Consider the following 18,684-nt stretch of genomic DNA (forward strand, 5'->3'; position numbering starts at 1 on the left):
CCATGACAGTAAAACAAACACCCACAAGTCCACCACATGTGGCCTGAAATAGACCATTTCAGAGCTGCTAAAGTTTTCTGCCCTTCAGGCTTCTTCCAGGTAGGTTTGTTACTTATATAATTTAAAAACAAATTTAAATGCTTTTTTAAAAAAAAAAAAAAAAAAAAAAGCTGGATGGTCAGATAACGGCTTCACACAGTTATTCCTGGTGCTAAGACCCGGGATAGTCTCTTGGGTCAGCAGTTTCTATGGATCTTCATAGAAAGCACGTAGTCATGTGCTCAAGAGCAGGCGGCCTTGACCACTTCCTCTCAGCCTAACAGAAATATCTCAGAATGGCTGGCTCTGTCAGCTGTTCCACACACGTGGACAGACAGATGGTAGAAGCGGAGTCTTTGGGACATGGCCACAGTGATTTTAGTGTGCCGAAATCTTAGTGAATCAGCCATTTTTAAAAGGTCAGTAAAGTCACCATTGCATATGCAAGTTTTAGAAAAGTAACTTCCTCATGAGCCCCTCAGAAGAAGGACTTGAAGCCACATCCCCGAGAATATGGCTGACCCTCTGTCCACTTTCCAGTTAACATTCGGACAGTTAGGAAGCAGAGTGTGCTTACCGAAAACTGTGGCTTTCTCATAGCAATTAGCATGGCAGGGTCTGTGTCTACTAGGAGCACTCCTTTCTTCCTTCTTCCCATTTATTTGTTACTTCATCAAAGACTTAGTGTTTTCTAGGTTTAGTTTATAAAATCCCATTATATCTCATATATACCAGCCATCCTTACATTCCCATCTTCTATAGGAGGAGTGATGTATCCAGTTTATTTAAAACTGATGTTGGTTGGGCACGGTGGCGCACACCTGTAATCCCAACACTGGGAGTCCAAGGCGGGCAGATTGCTTGAGCCCAGGAGTTTGAGGCCAGTCTGGGCAACATGGTGAAAACCCATCTCCACAAAAAATACAAAAATTAGGCCAGGCACAGTGGTTCACGCCTGTAATCCCAGCACTTTGGGAGGCCAAGGCGGGCAGATGACAAGGTCAGGAGATCGAGACCATCCTGGCTAACATGGTGAAACCCTGTCTCTACTAAAAATACAAAAAAATTAGCTGGGCATGGTTGCGGGCGCCTGTAGTCCCTGCTACTTGGGAGGCTGAGGCAGGAGAATGGCATGAACCTGGGAGGCGGAGCTTGCAGTGAGCTGAGATCGCGCCACTGCACTCCAGCCTGGGTGACAGAGCAAGACTCCGTCTCAAAAAAAAAAATTAGCTGGGCTTGGTGGTGCGTGGCTGTAGCCCCAGCTCCTCAGGAGCCTGAGGTGGGAGGATCACTTGAGCCCAGGAGGTTGAGGCTACAGCAAGAGGAGATCGCACCACTGCACTCCAGCCTGGGTGACAGAGTGAGAGCCTGTCTCAAAAGAAAGAAGAAACTGATGACATGTTATTAAGCACGGTTTAAAAGGGAGAAGGGGTACAACATGGCTGGTTATCCCACGAGAAGTTATCAATGCCATCTGTCAGGAGACGGTCCTACCACCCCTGACTGTTATGTTAGCAGCAAAATACAGACTTTGTCTAACCACTGGAAACCAGGGGAGGGAGGATGAGTTATGTTTAGCTTAGTGATAACCATTCTCCTTCTACTGAATCATTGGCTTAGGAACACGCAATAAAAGCTGCAAAAGCCTTTTACTGTTTCTAGCCGATTTCTCTAACAAGGTGATAAAAAGCGGATGGGGGGTCATTGTCAAAGTATAAAAGAGTATTGTTGTTGGCTAGGCATGCATATATAAAGTCGATTTATGATATGTGTCTCGAGTTCAGATTTACAGTGTGTGAAGAAGGAAGTTAAGAAACAGTTTAGATGCAATGTCCAGTGACTGGACTGATAGGATTTAGAATTTGGAAGGAGAAGAAGATTGCTTGATTTTTGCTGATTTTTTAAAGGGATAAATTCTACTCTAGAGCCCAACAGAAGGCCATCAATTTCAAGATAAGTACGTGGCACAGATCAGCCTCCTTCATAGAGCCGTCTTGGGTCAGCTCACTGTCAGGTGCTCTGTTGAGCTTGAGTGTTACTGCTAATTACATACTGTAAAGGAGCTTGGCTGGGCTCTTTCACAAAACCGTTGATGTCTATAAAGTTTAGTACACTTGATACTGGTTTTTATATCTGGCAGTTAACAAGAATCTGGGCTTCTACCAACTTACTCACTGTTAAAAATTCAAAAGGGCCCATTAAATCGAGCCCTTCTTTACCCCTGAGTTCTGAACTGATTGAAAAATAGGACAAAAGAGTAAAGGAAAAAGGAGCTGAAAATGTCACTGTTGGTACTGACAAAGCTTATATTGGAGAATGTGGATCTTTTTTTTTTTTTTTGAGACAGGGTCTCGCTCTGTTACCCAGGCTGGAGTGCATTGGCACGATCAGGGGCCACTGCTGCCTTGACCTCCTGGGCTCAAGTGGTCCTCCCACCTCAGCTTCCTGAGTAGCTGGGACTATAGGCCTGCACCACCACGCCCAGCTCATTTTTATTTTTTATTTTTGTAGAGATGAGGTCTCACTATGTTGCCCAGGCTGGTCTCAAACTCCTGGGCTCAAGCAGTCCTCCCACTTTGGCCTCCCAAAATGCTGGGATTACAGGTGTGAGCCACCACACCTGGCTGAGAATGTGGATTTTGTCTGCAGGCAGGTGGGATCCTACTCTTGTGCCTGGGAATTGCAGAAGCATTCTTGCACAGTCCTGGACAGCTCTGGCCAAGCCTAGCCTGCTGCCATTGCTGTGGCCACCATGAGGGCGGCACGGAGGAGCGGAGTTGACACGTCTTCTCTGGTGGGCTCTGCCCAAAGCAGAAGAGGACAGGCAGGGCAGTGATGCCCAGGTCTGCCCCCAGCCTCACAAGTCCTGTTAGTCACCGCCTCTCTGGAGAGGAAGGTTCCCACTGACAGAGCACCTCACAGTAGAAACACCACAAGAGGAAAGAAGTGTGGTTCTGCCCTCACCTAGTTCACACCCAGGTAGCTGTGTTCAGAAAGCTGCCCATGTTATCGAAGCTGGCACAGGTATCTAGGCACTCCCAGAAGGTTTACAATGACAGGATTCATTCCTTTGAGGCGAGAGCTGTCCCAGGTGGCCTTTTTAGTTTGACTCTGCGTATTGCTGCTCCAACCCATTTGTCTTTCTGTAGTCCTTACCTTATCAGAGCCTGTGGCTTGCTGGGATATGAGAGAAATCAGATTTTATATTATCATCAACTTAGTGATAAGAAGTAAGGGAGAAAGTTATCCCTCAGGGCACAAGAGGCTGAGTTTTTTGTTTTCTAAGATTACGCAAGTCGCACAGGTGTGTTCATTTGCAGGGAACGCAGTGCTAAGCTGTTCCTGGATGACAGTCTGCTGTCGGGGTTTCACCCGTGGCAGAGCAGCTCCCTAGCTGTGATCTATTGAAAGTCAGCCCTGGGCACAAGGGGTTAGCGTTAGGGTTAGGGCTAGCGTTACACAAATGTGTTAGCTAGGAAGTGTACCATTTTATCTGTAAATGAAGGAAAACCCATCCCCTCCCTTCGCTCAGCGCATCCTGCCCTCCCATGGGAACCTGGTGCCCACGTTGCATGTGCATCCTTCTAGAGCCTTGAAGTATATATCATTAATTTTTACTTGTGTGTATATTTTCTTTATCTTTTAGAGTTCTGATTTGAGAACAGCATTCCTCTATCAGACATTTAGGTGGCTTTTCTGTTTTCTGCTGTTTCTAATGGTGTAGTACACATTTTCCCTGCCAAGAGCAGTTGAAAGTGCCTTGGTCGGTCTTTCTCTTCTTCACCCCCTGTTCCCCCTGGGCAAATGTGAATGCAGAGACGCTGGAGAAAAGGTGTGCCACGAGAGGGGGCCGTTCCACCCACACCAAGCCTCTGCCCTAAGGGCAGGAGTGGGTAGAAGGCAGGCTGACCAGAAGACAGAATCTGGTGCCAACTCCTAAGGTAGAAATTCGAGCTCCTGCCCCGTGGATGAATCCCAAGTCTGACCTAGTGGCACCTCTGGGTTTGTGGATTCCTTGGATGGGGAGGTTTCCATTTAAATTCATCCTTATTTAGAAAGATGCCCATTTGAGAATTAATGCTCTTTTTCTTCAACGACTCCAGATAAGGCCCCATTGGAAATAAAAGTCAAAACACTTTATTTATTTGGCTTTTATTTTAGGCTCAGCAGGTGCATGTGCAGGTTTGTTACATGAGTAAATTACATGTCGCTGGGATTTGGCGTACAGATGATCTCATCACCCAAGTAGTGAGCATAATCCTGAGAGTTAGTTTTTCAAACCTTGTCCCTCCTACCCTCCCCCGCCAGTAGTTCCCAGTATCTGTTATTCTGGTCTTTGTGTCCTTGAGTGCTCAGTGTTTAGCTTCCACTTAGAAGGAAGAGCGTGCGGTATTAGGTTTTCTTTTCCTGTGTTAATTTGCTTAGGATGATGGCCTCCAGCTACATCCATGTTGCTACAAAGGACGTGCTTTTGTTCTTTTTTATGGTTTCGTAGTATTCCATTGCATATATGTACCACATTTTCCTTATCCAGTTCACTGCCGATGGGCACCTGGGTTGATTCCATGTCTTTGCTATTGTGAATAGTGCTGCCATGAACATATGAGTACGTGTGTCTTTTTGGTAGAATGATTTATTTCCCTTTCGGTATAGAATTGCTGGGTCAAATGGTAGTTCTGTTTGAAGTTCTTGAGAAACCTCCAAACTGCTTTTCACAGTGGCTAATTTACATTCCCACGAGCACATACAAAGCTTTTTTTGTTTTTGTTTTTGAGACAAGGTCTTGCTTTGTCACCCAGGCTCACTGCAGCTTCAACCTCGTGGGCTCAGGTGCTCCTCCCACCTCAGTCTCCCAAGCAGCTGGGACTACAGATACATGTCACCACACTTGGCTAATTTTTTTTTTTTTTTTTTTTTTTTAAAGACTGAGTCTCGCTTCCTCACCCAGGCTGGAGTGCAGTGGTGCGGTCTCGGCTCACTGCCAGCTCCACTTCCCGGGTTCACACCATTCTCCTACCTCAGCCTCCCGAGTAGCTGGGACTACAGGCGCCCACGACCATGCCCAGCTAATTTTTTGTATTTTTAGTAGAGACGGGGTTTCACCGTGTTAGCCAGGATGGTCTCGATCTCTTGACCTCGTGATCTGCCTGCCTCAGCCTCCCAAAGTGCTGGGATTATAAGCGTGAGCCAACATGTCCAACCTTGTGATTTTAATTTGCATTAAAATGGTTTTGATTTTGTGATACAGGATATAGCATTAAATGTAAAAAGACCCAGGACATGTGGCTCTTATAAGGCACCTGCTTCCACCTCAGCCATCTTTGTCAGCAGCTTCCTGTTGCGTGGCTTGTGGCTCTGGCTTGAAGCTCAGCATCTTCAGCCCTTGCCTTCTCCCCAGTGTGATTTTCTTACATCTTGGCAAATGCCTACGCTTTCCCCACATTGCCACCGTGGGTCCAGGCCATCTGCCTTGGTGCAATGCCCTGTGTATTGAGGAGTCTCCCAACCAGCACCCCTGACCCTGCTATACCTCATATACCAAGGCCTGTTGCATACCCAGACCAACCTGGTGATGAGAGGGTTTAACACCTTTGTAGGCCGGGTGCAGTGGCTCACGCCTGTAATCCCAGCACTTTGGGAGGCCAAGGCAGGCAGATTACTTGAGGTCAGGAGTTTGAGACCAGCCTGGCCAGCATGACAAAACCCCGTCTCTACTAAAAATACAAAAATTAGCCGAGCTTGGTGGCACACACCTGTAATCCCGGTTACTTGGGAGACTGAGGCACGAGAATCACTTGAACCTGGGAGCAGAGGTTGCAGTGAACTGAGATCACGCCATTGTACTCCAGCCTGGGCAACAGAGCAGGACTCTGTCTCAAAAAAGCAAACACCTTTGTATTAATATCTCAACCAGTGAGTAGAGCTGTGACCAGCCATCAGCTGAGACCTTTCTCGAGCTCCAAACCCAGACTTCTGGCCTGCCTGTGAATGCCTGACAGGTTCACCAGATTTGTGTCCAAATCGGGCTCAACTTTTCCTCCACACAGGTGGTCTGCCCTCCTGAATTTCCTGTCTCAGTGAAAGACACTCCAGGGAACACCTGGGAAGCGTCTGAGGTTTTTCTCTGTCCTTTGCCTGGTAATGGGATCTGCAAAAGCTTCCTCCTTCCCTGCCCACGTTGCTGTGGTTTTTGTGTTTGTTCAGGCTCTCCATAGTTCCCTCTTGGCTTAATGTCCCATTTCCTAACTGGTCTTAAAGCTCTTATCTTACTGGTAATTTGTCACATTGGATCTGAAGTGGCCTTTCTGGTTGTGTCTTGTTTATTTGTACCCTTCATGTTCCAGGAAGGACTCAGGTGTCTTACAGGCATCCGATCATATTGCTGTCTTGCTCAATACCGTTACCACCTTAGGGTGAAGTGGTTTTCATCTCATGCAAGTGCCCCTTCTCGTTAAAAAGCTGGCAAGGCCAGACGTGGTGGCTTACACCTGTAATCCCAGCCTTTGGGAGGCCGAGGCGGGCGGATCATGAGGTCAGGAGTTTGAGACCAGCCTGACCAACATGGTGAAACCCCGTCTCTACTAAAAATACAAAAACTAGCCAGGCGTGGTGGCGCACACCTGTAATCCAGCTACTCAGGAGGCTGAGGCAGAAGAATCGCTTGAACCCGGGAGGCGGAGGTTGCAGTGAGCCGAGATCATGCCACTGCACTCCAGCCTGGACAATAGAACGAGATTCTGTCTCAAAAAAAAAAGCTGGCCATAGCAGCCCCTTCCCCATCTGATGGGGATGTGCCTCTGGCTTGGGCCTCCATCGCCTCTCCAGTCCCCTGGCTGAGGTATTGCCTCAAGGGTTCCATTGTGGGCATTTGAACCTCTGTTGAGGTCAAGGGGCCCTACCTTCCTTACCCACGTGCACCCTGCACAGCCTGCCCAGCCACAGCACTGTTAGTCCATGTGAGTAGGGAGAGAAGAAGGGGTTGGCAGAAATGGCCTCATCTTCAGGGGCTCACTGGTAGCCTCTGCTGGGGTCTAGCCCCCACACTTACTTTCTGCGCCTCACTGGCCCACACACCCCTGCCCCATCTTTCCAAAGCCTATGCCCACAAATGCCCATCCCGCAGGATTTCCCTGCCCCACAGCCAAACAGCCTGGGAGTCAATAAGCTTGTGAACTGCCGTACAGTGAGATTCCCAGGACAGCAGCACACAGGAGACTTCCGAGAAGTCCCACGGAAGAACTGTTACCCTTGCTGAATCCAGTCAGTCTCCAGTTAGATCAGACCCAGGAACACTTTCCTTACCTGACACCTCCTGCTGGTTTGTCTTAGAAAGTCCCCATCCTGCTAGTCACCAAGAGCTGTCCCAGGCTTGGTGTGGTCCCCACTGCCCACCTCCCCACATCATGACACCAGCCAGGGAGAGCAGCTGCTCTGGGAGGCAGGCCCCAGGTCTTCCTATGGCTGAGAAGGGATGGATGGGGGCAGAAATGCAGCTGTTTCAGCTTGGCTTAGGTAGGCACTTATTTTTCCTACCCAAAGGTTCCAGAGAACCTAGAAGGGAGCCTGGCACGGGGCAAGTGCTCAGTTAATAATTGATGGGTTACTACATTAGTTGTTCCACTGTTCTTCACCTGCGTCCTAAAAAGGGTTGCGCCTGCATTTGACCCAGCCTTCTTCAGATGGGAGAATACAACCCACCCGTGCACACCTCCACGGGAGGGAGACCACCGGCCACCCGTGCACATCTCCACGGGAGGGAGACCATCGCCCACCCGTGCACACCTCCATGGGAGGGAGACCACCACGTACATTCGCAGGTCCACTGTGATTGGGAGCACACCACTGTGATTGGGAGCGCAGTCCTTTTTCTGATGCCGCAGTCCTGCCAGGCCTTTCCCTGAGCTCTCAGCCTGAAATCCTAGAAGTCAGACAACACTCACTTGGGCTGGAGTGGGCTGGAGTCAGAGCCTCCGTAGCAGGTGGAGTCCACCCTGTGTTCAGAACCCATTGTTAGCTCAGTGAGGGAAATTTTTCTGACTGGCGATTGGTGATTCTGACTGTGCTGGATGGTTTGGGGCTTGCGATTGTTGATGTCTTTGTGGTAGGGCTGTCTGTTGCACTGTAGGTTGGTTAGCAGCGTTCTTGGCCGTCCTCCATTAGATGCTAGTAGTGCTACTCCCGCTATTAACAACCCAAAATGTCTCCAGACATTGCCACATATCCCCTATGGGCAAAACCACTCCCAGCTGAGAAGCACTAGAGGGAAAGGAAACATGGCTAGTGCACAGTGTGGAAAATGCTGCCACGCATGCTGCAGAGAACGCAGGGGATGCTGAGGAAAATCAGTGCCGGCCCATGCTCCCAGAGGGGAGGGTAGACGGTGATGCTGGAAATGGTCCCTGAGAGCACGGAAGGCCAGGGAAGATCGGAGCTATCTTGGAGGATGGGGGTGAAGGAGGCCGAAGGGGGCGAGGGGCTGCCAGGGAGAGGAGCTGGTGACTAGAGCCTTGCGGGGGCCTGGGTTGAGGCTGAGCAGATGCGATTTTTACAAAGACCCCTGTGTTGAGTGTGGGAGGAGGGCTGGAGGAGGAAGGAGGGCTGGAGGAGGAAGGAGGGCTGGAGGAGGAAGGAGGGCTGGAGGAGGAAGGAGGGCTGGAAGAGGAAGGAGGGCTGGAGGAGGAAGGAGGGCTGGAGGAGAGACCTGAGGCAGGGGAGTGGGCAGAGCAAATGTGGACTTTGGGACCCGACTACCTGATTAGATTCTTGTTCTAGGGGACGTTGCTCAGTCCCTGTGTTTGCTGATCTGAAAGTGGAAATGGCAGTGCGTGAAATGAGTTAATATGTGTAGAATTCCTACAATGGCATGCCTGGTGACTAATGAGCCCTCACTAAATGTCAGTGAGTACATCCTTATTAAGCTGACATGGTAGTTCAGAGGAGAGAAGAAGTCCTGAATGAAGCCCCTGGCACAGGGATTGGAGAGAAGGTAGCAGCTGTGGGATAGAATCAGTAGGACATGATAGTTTGGGGGATGCAGAGAGTGAAGAGGCCATTTTTTTCTTTTCTTTTTCTTTTTCTTTTTTTTTGAGATGGAGTCTGGCTGTCACCCAGGCTGCAGTGCAGTGGTGCGATCTTGGCTCACTGCAACCTCCGCCTCCCAGATTCAAGCGATTCTCCTGCCTCGGCCTCCCGAGTACCTGGGACTACAGGTGCCCGCCACCACGCCCGGCTAATTTTTGTATTTTTAGTAGAGATGGGGTGTCATCATATTCGCCAGGCTAGTCTCAAACACCTGACCTTGTGATTCACCACCTCAGCCTCCCAAAGTGCTGGGATTACAGGTGTGAGCCACTGCACCCAGTCTGGCCACTCTTAACTAATTTAATTCCTTAACAATCCTGTGAGGTAGGTACTGCTGGTGCCACCATTATGCAGATGAGGAAACTGAGGCGTGGGGAGTTATTCGGTCATTTATCTCCTCATTGGATTGTGAGCGCTCTGAGAAGGGCATTTGCTTTCTTCACTGCGTATCGCTAGCGCCTAGCAGAGACCTGGCTGATGGGGACAGTCAGTAGGTATGCTTTGCTTGCCAAATGCATGAAATACTGCAGCCTTCTCTCCCTTTTTTTTTTTTTTTTTTTTTTGAGACAGGGTCTTGCCCTGTCACCAAGGCTGCACCACAGTGGCACAATCATAGCTCACTGCAGCCTCAACCTCCTGGGCTCAGGTGATCCTTCCACCTCAGCCTTCCAAGTAGCTGGGACTGCAGGTGTGCACCACCACACCTGGCTGATTTTTACTTTTTGTTGAGATGAGTCTCACTGTGTTGCCTGGCTGGCCTTCTCTCATTGAGAGCATGCTGAGCCACTCCTACAGCCGTCTCCAGCTTTGTTTATTTTATTAGATACTAAAGTTTTAATAATGTTTGTCAGACTGGCTGTACTCATGAAAGGGCCAATTATTACTGCTTTTCAACTAATTTCTTCACAGGGCAAATAGAATGATAGAGAGTTTAGCAAAAGAGTGTTTTAAAAGGTAGAAAACATTTTTTGGCTACGGAAAAAGGAGAATGTTGATAAATTTCATTTGTGGAAATAACCAGCCAATATCACTAATTATCAAGTATTTTTCTTTATATGTTATGCTAATATTTTATTTATTTTTGAGACAGAGCTTTGCTCTTGTCACCTAGGCTGGAATGCAATGGCACGATCTCGGCTCACTGCAACCTCCGCCTCACTGATTCAAGCAATTCTCCTTCCGCAGCATCCCAAGTAGCTGGGATTACAGGCGCCCGCCACCATGCCCAGCTAATTTTTGTATTTTTAGTGGAGACGGGGTTTCACCATGTTGGTCAGGCTGGTCTCGAACTCCTGACCTCAAGTGATCCACCCACCTCGGCCTCCCAAAGTACTGGGATTACAGGCCTGAGCCACCACTCCCGGCCATGCTAATATTTTAGTATGGCCATGTCCTTACTTGATCCATCTGACTTGTTATCTTAGCTTCTTGGTCTCTGTAATGTGTTAGGTGAATAATTTTTTCTCTTTTTTGATACAGGGTCTCACTCTGTTGCCCAGGCTGGAGTGCAATGGCGTGATCTTAGCTCACTGCAGCCTCAACCTCCCAGGCTCAAGCAATCCTCCCACCTCAGCCTCCTGAGTAGCTGGGACCACAGGCACGCACCATCACGACCCCCTAATTTTTTTTTTTTTTTTGGGTAGAGATAGGGTTTCATCATGTTGCTCTGGCTGGTCTCAAACTCCTGGGCTCAAGTGATCCTCCTGCCCCAGCCTCCCAAAGTGTTGGGAGTACAGGCGTGAATGGCTATTCCCAGCTAGATGAATAATTTAGATGACATTTCAAACTTATTTTCTAAACTCACTATTTAAGCCAACAACAGGAATAGGTAATTTCTTTATTAAAACAATCAAGGGTTAAAAAGTATAAAAACATACATGCATGGTCTAAGCCAGTTTTTTAATTTTAGTTTTTATTTTCATTTTTTTTGTTTGTTTTGTTTTTGTTTTTGTTTTTTGAGACGGAGTCTTGCTCTGTCACCCAGGCTGCAGTGCAGTGGTGTGATCACAGCTCAGTACAACCTCAGTCTCCTGGGTTCAAGCGATTCTCCTGCCTCAGCCTCCTGAATAGCTGGGACTACAGGTGTGCGCCACCATGCCCAGCTAATTTTTTGTATTTTTAGTAGAGATGGAGTGTCACCATGTTGGCCAGGCTGGTCTTGAACTCCTGACCTCAAGTGATTTGCCTGCCTCGGCCTCCCAAAGTGCTGGGTTTACAGGCCGGGGCCACTGTGCCTGGCTGATTTGAGCCATTTAAAAGTGGTGTTTGGCTGGGCACGGTTTGGCTAAGTTGAACCCAGTAGGCGGAGGTTGCAGTGAGCTGAGGTTGTGCCACTGTACTCCAGCCTGGGTGACAGAGCAAGACTGTGTCTCAAAAAAAAGAAAAAAAAAATGTTATGGACCAGAGTTGGGCTTCTCCAAGTTTATTGTGTAGGCATGTCTGCTGGGGACCTGGCTGAAGTGCAGGTTCTGGTTCAGGAGGTCTGGGATGGGACCCAAAATTCTGCATTTCCAATGAGAACTGGATGATGCGCTTGTCTGAGGAGCACACTTTGAGTAGCAGGGGGCTGCAGAGTCCAGAAACAAACCTAAGGATAGATGTATACCTAGCAGACAACAGAGGTAGGAAAGGGGTGGTTTATTTCATGGGTCATGGAGTCAGATGCTGTCAGGGCTAGGAAGTGTGTAAAGCGGCTGGTGTCAGGCTGTAGGGAGCTCTGGGGCCTGAAGATGATGTTCCTTCCACCTTAGTGTTCACATTCTAATTTAAAAAGGAAGAACAAAAAGGAGGTGAAGAAAAAGATAGGGAGGAAGCAAGACTTACTGATGGAAGCATTTTGAGGTGATATTGGATGGCCTGGGTAGGACTTACATGACGCAGCACAACTGGCTCTTGGGGAACAAGAAAACAAAGTTGCGTGTCTCACTCACACCACAGAGGAAAATACAGTAGCATGAATTCCAGAAGGATGAAATCTCTAAACATAAAAAATAAAGCTATGAAAATGTTAGAAGAATTGAGAGAATGTGTGTATCACCTTGAGGTAGGGTAGACCTTCTTAAGCAAGACTGAAATCCATGAAAACAATCTGGTATCACATAAGGCATGAAGGCAAAGTCAAAAAGCAAGTAATGTCTATGAAAAATAATGGCCAATATCACTAAAGTTTAAGAAAGTAAACTGTTTTCTACCCTTCGAATTGATGGAAGTTTTAGAGCGATAGGCTCCAGTGCTGATAACGAAAAAGGAAAGCTCTCCTTCAGTGCGGGGGTGTCTGGCAATGTTTATCAGAATTGAAAATCACATACCCTTTAATCTAGATTTTGGAAGTCTAGCTTAGCTCACAAAACAAAGTATCAGTAAGTACAAGCATGGTGGCGCACACCCATAATCCCAGCTACTCTGGAGGCTGAGGCAGGAGGATTGCTTGAGCCCAGGAGTTCAAGACCAGTCTCGGCAATATAGTGAGACACTATCTGTAAAAAAAAAAAAATTGAAAAAAAATTTAAGTATCATTAACTGACAAATAACGATTTTTAACAAGGCTTCTGTAATTTCATGCACACAGGGGAGAATCATAAAATGGATCCCCAAGTGCCCATCACCCAGCTTCAGCAATAAATGGCATTTCACTAATCTTGCTTGCTTTCTTCTCCTCTACTTATTCCCTGCCCCCACCCTGGAGTTCTTTAAAAGCCAATTCCAAACATGTCATGTCACCTGTAAATCATTCAATATACATTTCTAACTGATCAGAGGCTTTAATATACAAACACATAGCCACAATGCCAAATACAGTTAACACTAATTCCTTAGTATCTAATACCAGTCCATTCCATATTCAGATTTCCCTTATTTTCTCAAAATATCTTTTTACAGTTGGTTTGAGTCAGTTCAAACAAGCACTACACACTGTATCTGCTTATATGTTTCTCAGATGTATTTTAGTACATACTTAATACAGCACTGCCTGCAGTGGCAAAAAGAAACACACACACAAATGGGGCAAGAATCTCCATAAAGTACGTGATGATTTTGCCTATAGACAAGATCAGGATTAAAAGAGAGTCGGGTGGAAGAGGGGTTGTTAATGTTTTTTAAACCCATGTAGAATGTTTGACTTGGTACAAAGTACGCATTTTTATACTTGAAGAGAAAATCTTAATAAAGAAAAAAGCTAGAATAATATAATGATTCATATTGCTTTTGTTCTTCACAATGTATTTAACTAGGCAGCTTGAAATGCCCCTGGGAGTTTGGTCAGGGAGAACCCATCGTTTTCTATAGAGGATTTTTTTTTGTTTGGTTGTTTTTGTTTTTTTTCTAAAGAAAATAAAGGAATCAAAGAATGGTTACTCCATAGGCAGAGCAGCCTCTAGAGTTTTGCTTGGAGTGGTGTAACATCAAACCAGGGCTGCGTAGGCTGTGAGCTGGATCAGTGGTGTGTAACTTTAGTTTGGGTTGATTTTTACATCATATGTGACTTTGGTTGGTGAATCCTGGTGGATTAAAACTTTGCACATCTGGGCCGGGTGCGGTGGCTCACGCCTGTAATCCCAGCACTTTGGGAGGCTGAGGCGGGCGGATCACAAGGTCAGGAGATCGAGACCATCCTGGCTAACACGGTGAAACCCCGTTTCTACTAAAAATACAAAACAAAATTAGCCAGGCGTGGTGGCGGGCGCCTGTAATCCCAGCTACTCGGGAGGCTGAGGCAGGAGAATGGCGTGAACCCGGTAGGCGGAGGTTGCAGTGAGCCAGGATTGCGCCACTGCACTCCAGCCTGGGCGACAGAGCAAGACTCCATCTCAAAAAAAAGAAAAACAAAAACAAAAAAAACCTAACTTGCACATCTGTTGATTCCATGCTATTAGGGTGATTTGGGATCCGTGCATTGCTATCAGTGTTTAACACCATCTGTTTTCTTCTGTCCTCTTCCCCCAGGCATCCACTATGTTACGAGCCTCCTTGGCACCCGTGTAAGTAACTGCTCTTAGGAATTTTTATTAAGGAGAACAGCAATGTGTAAAACGGGAATTCAAAGTGTATTTAATAAACACTCAGCAGCCTAGGTTAGAGGAATGCCTTTGAGCTAGAGCTACATGTGAATATTAGAGGAAATATGAGTACTTATAAGTAATGTTGTTAAACTAGAATTATTTTTTATTGCCTGTGTGGTTTTTTTTTTTTTTTTTTTTTTTTTTTCTGAGACAGAGTTTCGCTCTTGTTGCCCAGGCTGGAGTACAATGGCGCAATCATCTCAGCTCACCAGAACCTCCGACTCCCGGGTTCAAGCGATTGTCCTGCCTCAGCCTCCCAATTACAGGCATACGCCACCACGCCCGGCTAATTTTGTATTTTTAATAGAGACGGGTTTTCTCCATGTTGGTCAGGCTGGTCTTGAACACCCAACTGCAAGTGATCCACCCCCTTTGGCCTCCCATAGTGCTGGGAATATAGGCGTGAGCCACCGTGCCCAGCCATCTTATATTGTTAATTCTATTCTTTTGGTAAGGAAGCCTCAAACAAAAAAAACTATTAAATTGTTCATATGGTATTGTGTAGAAATGAATTTAATCTACTATCATAGTGCAATCCACAGAGTGTTGCACTGTCTGAATTTATGTTGTCTGCTGGTTCACACTGTGATCAGGGCCATGGGCAGCCCTGTGTATGCCTGAGCACTCCTGTCCTGATGAGTTGGGCTGTCCCCCTTGGGAGTGTCTGATGCTGTGGTGGCAAGGGAGTTGAGAACCTTTGACTTGGGCATGAGGACCAGGGTGGCTTCTGGGACCCTCTGAGCCAGCTTTGCAGGAGAGGAGGGGAAGACAGGGGTGCTGTGTGATTCCTCACACACCTGAGATGCCCACAGCATTCCTCCTCCCTCAGCCCTGCCTGAGTCTGGCCTTGACCCCACGCTTTATTCTCTCCTACCACTTTGGCAGCAGTATCACTGCACAGACTGCTAGGGTTGAAAGCCCACCCCTGCTACCCTCCCTGTGACCGGGGATTACTTGTTTAATTTCTCTGTGCCTCAGTTTCCTTACTTACAAAATGAGGAGAATCATAGTAATTCTATTATAGGATTGTTGTGAGGATCAAAATTAGTTAATACGTATACAACACTTAGTATTTGGTGTAATACTGTAGTATTACACCAAAATGAGGAAACTGTCATTGATACAGTACTGTGAACTAGACTGCAAACCTCATTTAGTTTCACCAGTTTTCCCATGCCCTCTGGTCTCCTTTTCTACAATAAAATAACAATAAAACAAAACGTGAAGACACATGTTTTAGCGACAAGGAAGCGGAGGTGATTCCGTTTGTTTGTGGCTGACCGAAGGTGGGTGGCAGGGCAGTCTGAGCTGTGTGGATCTCAAATCCGAGGTCTCTTCTCACTGAAACCTGGTCCCCAGAGGTCTCTGGAGTCTCCCTGAGGAGGGTCTGCAAATTGTCCTACAACCCATCTCCTATGTTCCCATGCTGCTTCCTGACCACGCCTTCTGCCTCCTCGGAGGGCTAAGCCACCCACCTAATTACTCTTTTTTTCTTTTCTTTGAGACGGAGTCTTGCTGTGTCTTGCCTAGGCTGGAGTGGTGCGATCTCGGCTCACTGCAGCCTCCACCTCCTGGGTTCAAGCGATTCTCCTGTCTCAGCCTCCTGAGTAGCTGGGACTACAGGCGTGTGTCACTATGCCAGGCTAATTTTGTGTTTTTAGTAGAGACGGGGTTTCACCATGTTGGCCAGGCTGGTCTCAAACTCCTGACCTTAGGTGATCCACCCGCCTAAGCCTCCCAAAGTGCTGGGATTACAGGCATGAGCCACCACGCCCAGCCCCCGACTACTTACTCTTCACATTTGTTTCCTGACTGTTCATATTCCCCCGGTCCAGTAACTCAGGCTTGAGAGGAACAGTGGCTTGAGGTGTTTAGGTAGAACTCTTGGGGCCTGCTGATGCTAATTGTCTTTGAACTATGTCCAGAATTCTAAACAGAACTTCAGTGGAAAGTCATGATGCCCTCAAGGTGATTTCTTCCCTATCCTAGGGAGGTCTGGCTGAAGGTGAATGTAGGGGTTTCTAAATCTGTTCAGGCAAAGACTCCTTGTTTTAGGAAAAATGTTAAACAGAACCTAAGTCCATCCGGCAGAACAGACAGAGCTGAGCTGGTTGAAGCTGAGGTAGGAGCCTAGAACCCAGCCCGCCCTCCAAGTGGAAGCCAGGAGGTCATGCTGGGAGCCCAGGGGAACAGCAGGCTCTAGCCCGGGTGTCATGATGCGCAGGAGGTGTAATAAACATGCCCTTTTGCCCTTTTCTTTCTCTTTGAACTTGTGTTGCTGAGTAGGAAATTGAAGGATGTCCCGTTACTGCCCTCCTTGGATTATGAGAAACTGAAGAAGGATTTGATTTTGGGGAGTGACCGCTTGAAAGCCTTCTTGTTGCAGGCTCTGCGCTGGGTAGGTACCTTTGTCTTAAAGTTAGAAAACAAAACCAAACCAGTGCTGGTTTTCTTGGCTGGCTACCTCGCTTGTATCTTTTAACCCATCTTCCAGAAATCTTTCTTCCCCACTGTCTGCTGACACCAAGAACGGAAGTCAAAAGCCACTTGTGAAGATAGCCTGGGCCTCCTTTTAGAAACTCCTATATTATGGCAATTGTGATGTAATGAGTTAGATAAATGAATTTCAAGGCCCAAGAGACTGCACCTGCGTGTAGCCCTTTCCTGGCGATGAGCCCCACTCTGCTTGTGTGAGTGCGTGGAGTCAGGGTTACCCACAGTCCCACAGAGGTTCTGTATTCAGGCACTGCCATGCAGCAACCCTGGACAGGCACCAAGGAAAGAACTCCTGTTCACAAGGCCTAAGGGAAGTGTCCTGGTCCCCATCGTTACTTTTCTGCCTAGTCTTCAGATTGAGTGCAGTTGAAGTCAGCAATTGGTTCTCAAGCTTTTTAGTGTCAGACCCCTTTCCACTCTCAAAAATTACTGAGGACCTCAGAGAGCTTTCATTTATGTGAATTTTACCTACTAATATTTACAGCATTTGAAATTAAAACTGAGAGGATTTGGCTGGGCATGGTGGCTCACGCCTGTAATCCCAGCACGCTGGGAGGCCGAGGCAGGTGGATCACCTGAGGTCAGGAGTTCAAGACCATCCTGGCCAACATGGCAAAACCCTGTCTCTACTAAAAATACAAAAAATTAGCCAGGCCTGGTGGCAGGCGCCTGTAGTCCCAGCTACTCAGGAGACTGAGGCAGGAGAATTGCTTGAACCTGGGAGGCAGAGGTTGCAGTGAGCCAAGATCACACCACTGCACTCCAGCCTCGGTAACAGAGCGAGACCCCATCTCAAAAAAAAAAGCAAAACCCTGAAGATTTGAAATATATGTTTATTAATTCATTTAAAATGAGCAATAATAAATGACATGTTAACATAAATAACATTTTTTGTGACAAATACTACTTTCCAAACAACAATAAAATTGTGAGAAGAGCAGCATTGTTCTGCAGTTGTCTTTAATGTCTGGCTTGATGGAAGACAGCTGGATTCTCATATCTGCTTTGTGTTTGATTGTCAGTGTCACACTTCATATAGCCTCCCAGAGATTGATCATAAAAAAGGCATTGTCACATCTTAGTATTATGAAAATTGTAACCTTGCAGACCTGCTAAAGGATTTGGGGGACCTCTTAGGGTTCCCTGGACCACACTGAGAACTGCTGACTCAAGCCAACACTGGTTGAGCCAGCAGTTCTTTAACTGAACAGTCCATTCTAATTCATTAGCATCAGACACCTTCATGGACCCCCGAATTTCAAGGTATCTTGGCATCAGGATCCTTAGCAATTTCCCATCTGTGGAGAGAAACAGTTCTCACTCACATGCTTCTATGGTAGTGCTGCCTGAAGTACATCTCGAGGACTCGGACGACGTATCCAGGATCCACAGGAAGAGTCCTGTGGACAAGCAGTGATGTCTGCTCTGGTTTTGTTTGGGTCAGGACTAGAGTGGGTGGGGCAGCATGAGTCATCCACGGCGGCCTTTCCTCCCTGGCCATTTGCCTCTCTCTGCTCAAGCTCTCAAACTCATCTTTTATGCGGCTCTTGGTTTACTGACGCTGCTCTTCCTCTCAGTCCGTGCTACTCCTGAGCCTCTTGCCGAGACAGGGTATTCCTTTGCTGAGAGAGTGACATCTTCACAGAACAACCAGGAAAAGTGAACAGGTTTCTAATGTTTTTGTCTGTGTCCCCCTTCAGTGCCCCCACCCGGCTTCTTGCCCCTGCTTCAACCTCAGTGAACTCAACGGAAGGGTAGCAGCACCCCAGTGTGACATTCCAGGCACACCCTGGCCATGGTCATCACATCTGTTGGCAGTGCCTACTCTGGAGGCCTCCCCGGCTCTCCTTCCAGCCCAGGGCGTCTGATGCTCTGGCCTGCGCTCTTGCCCACGCTGAGAACTAGCATATTCCTTGCACATCTAGCTTCTCTTTGGCTAGAAGCAGGGCTTGCAGCCTCAGGATTTTTATCTAGTAGGATTTTCCTGAAAAAGCAAGGATATTTGCTC

General features: G+C 47.4%; 1 protein-coding gene across 28 annotated transcripts in view; it reads left to right on the top strand.

Annotated features, from left to right (window-relative positions):
- ARMC9 (armadillo repeat containing 9) overlaps positions 1–18,684 on the top strand; it is a 181,889-nt gene that overhangs the window by 43,602 nt on the left and 119,603 nt on the right. For all 28 annotated transcript variants that reach the window (XM_063712517.1, XM_063712519.1, XM_054548730.2 and 25 more), the window contains 2 exon segments: positions 14,065–14,099; positions 16,467–16,578. In XM_063712517.1, coding sequence (XP_063568587.1) covers positions 14,065–14,099; positions 16,467–16,578 — 147 coding nt within the window.

Source organism: Pongo abelii, chromosome 11 (assembly GCF_028885655.2).
Source record: "Pongo abelii isolate AG06213 chromosome 11, NHGRI_mPonAbe1-v2.0_pri, whole genome shotgun sequence".
NCBI classification, from domain to species: Eukaryota; Metazoa; Chordata; class Mammalia; order Primates; family Hominidae; genus Pongo; species Pongo abelii.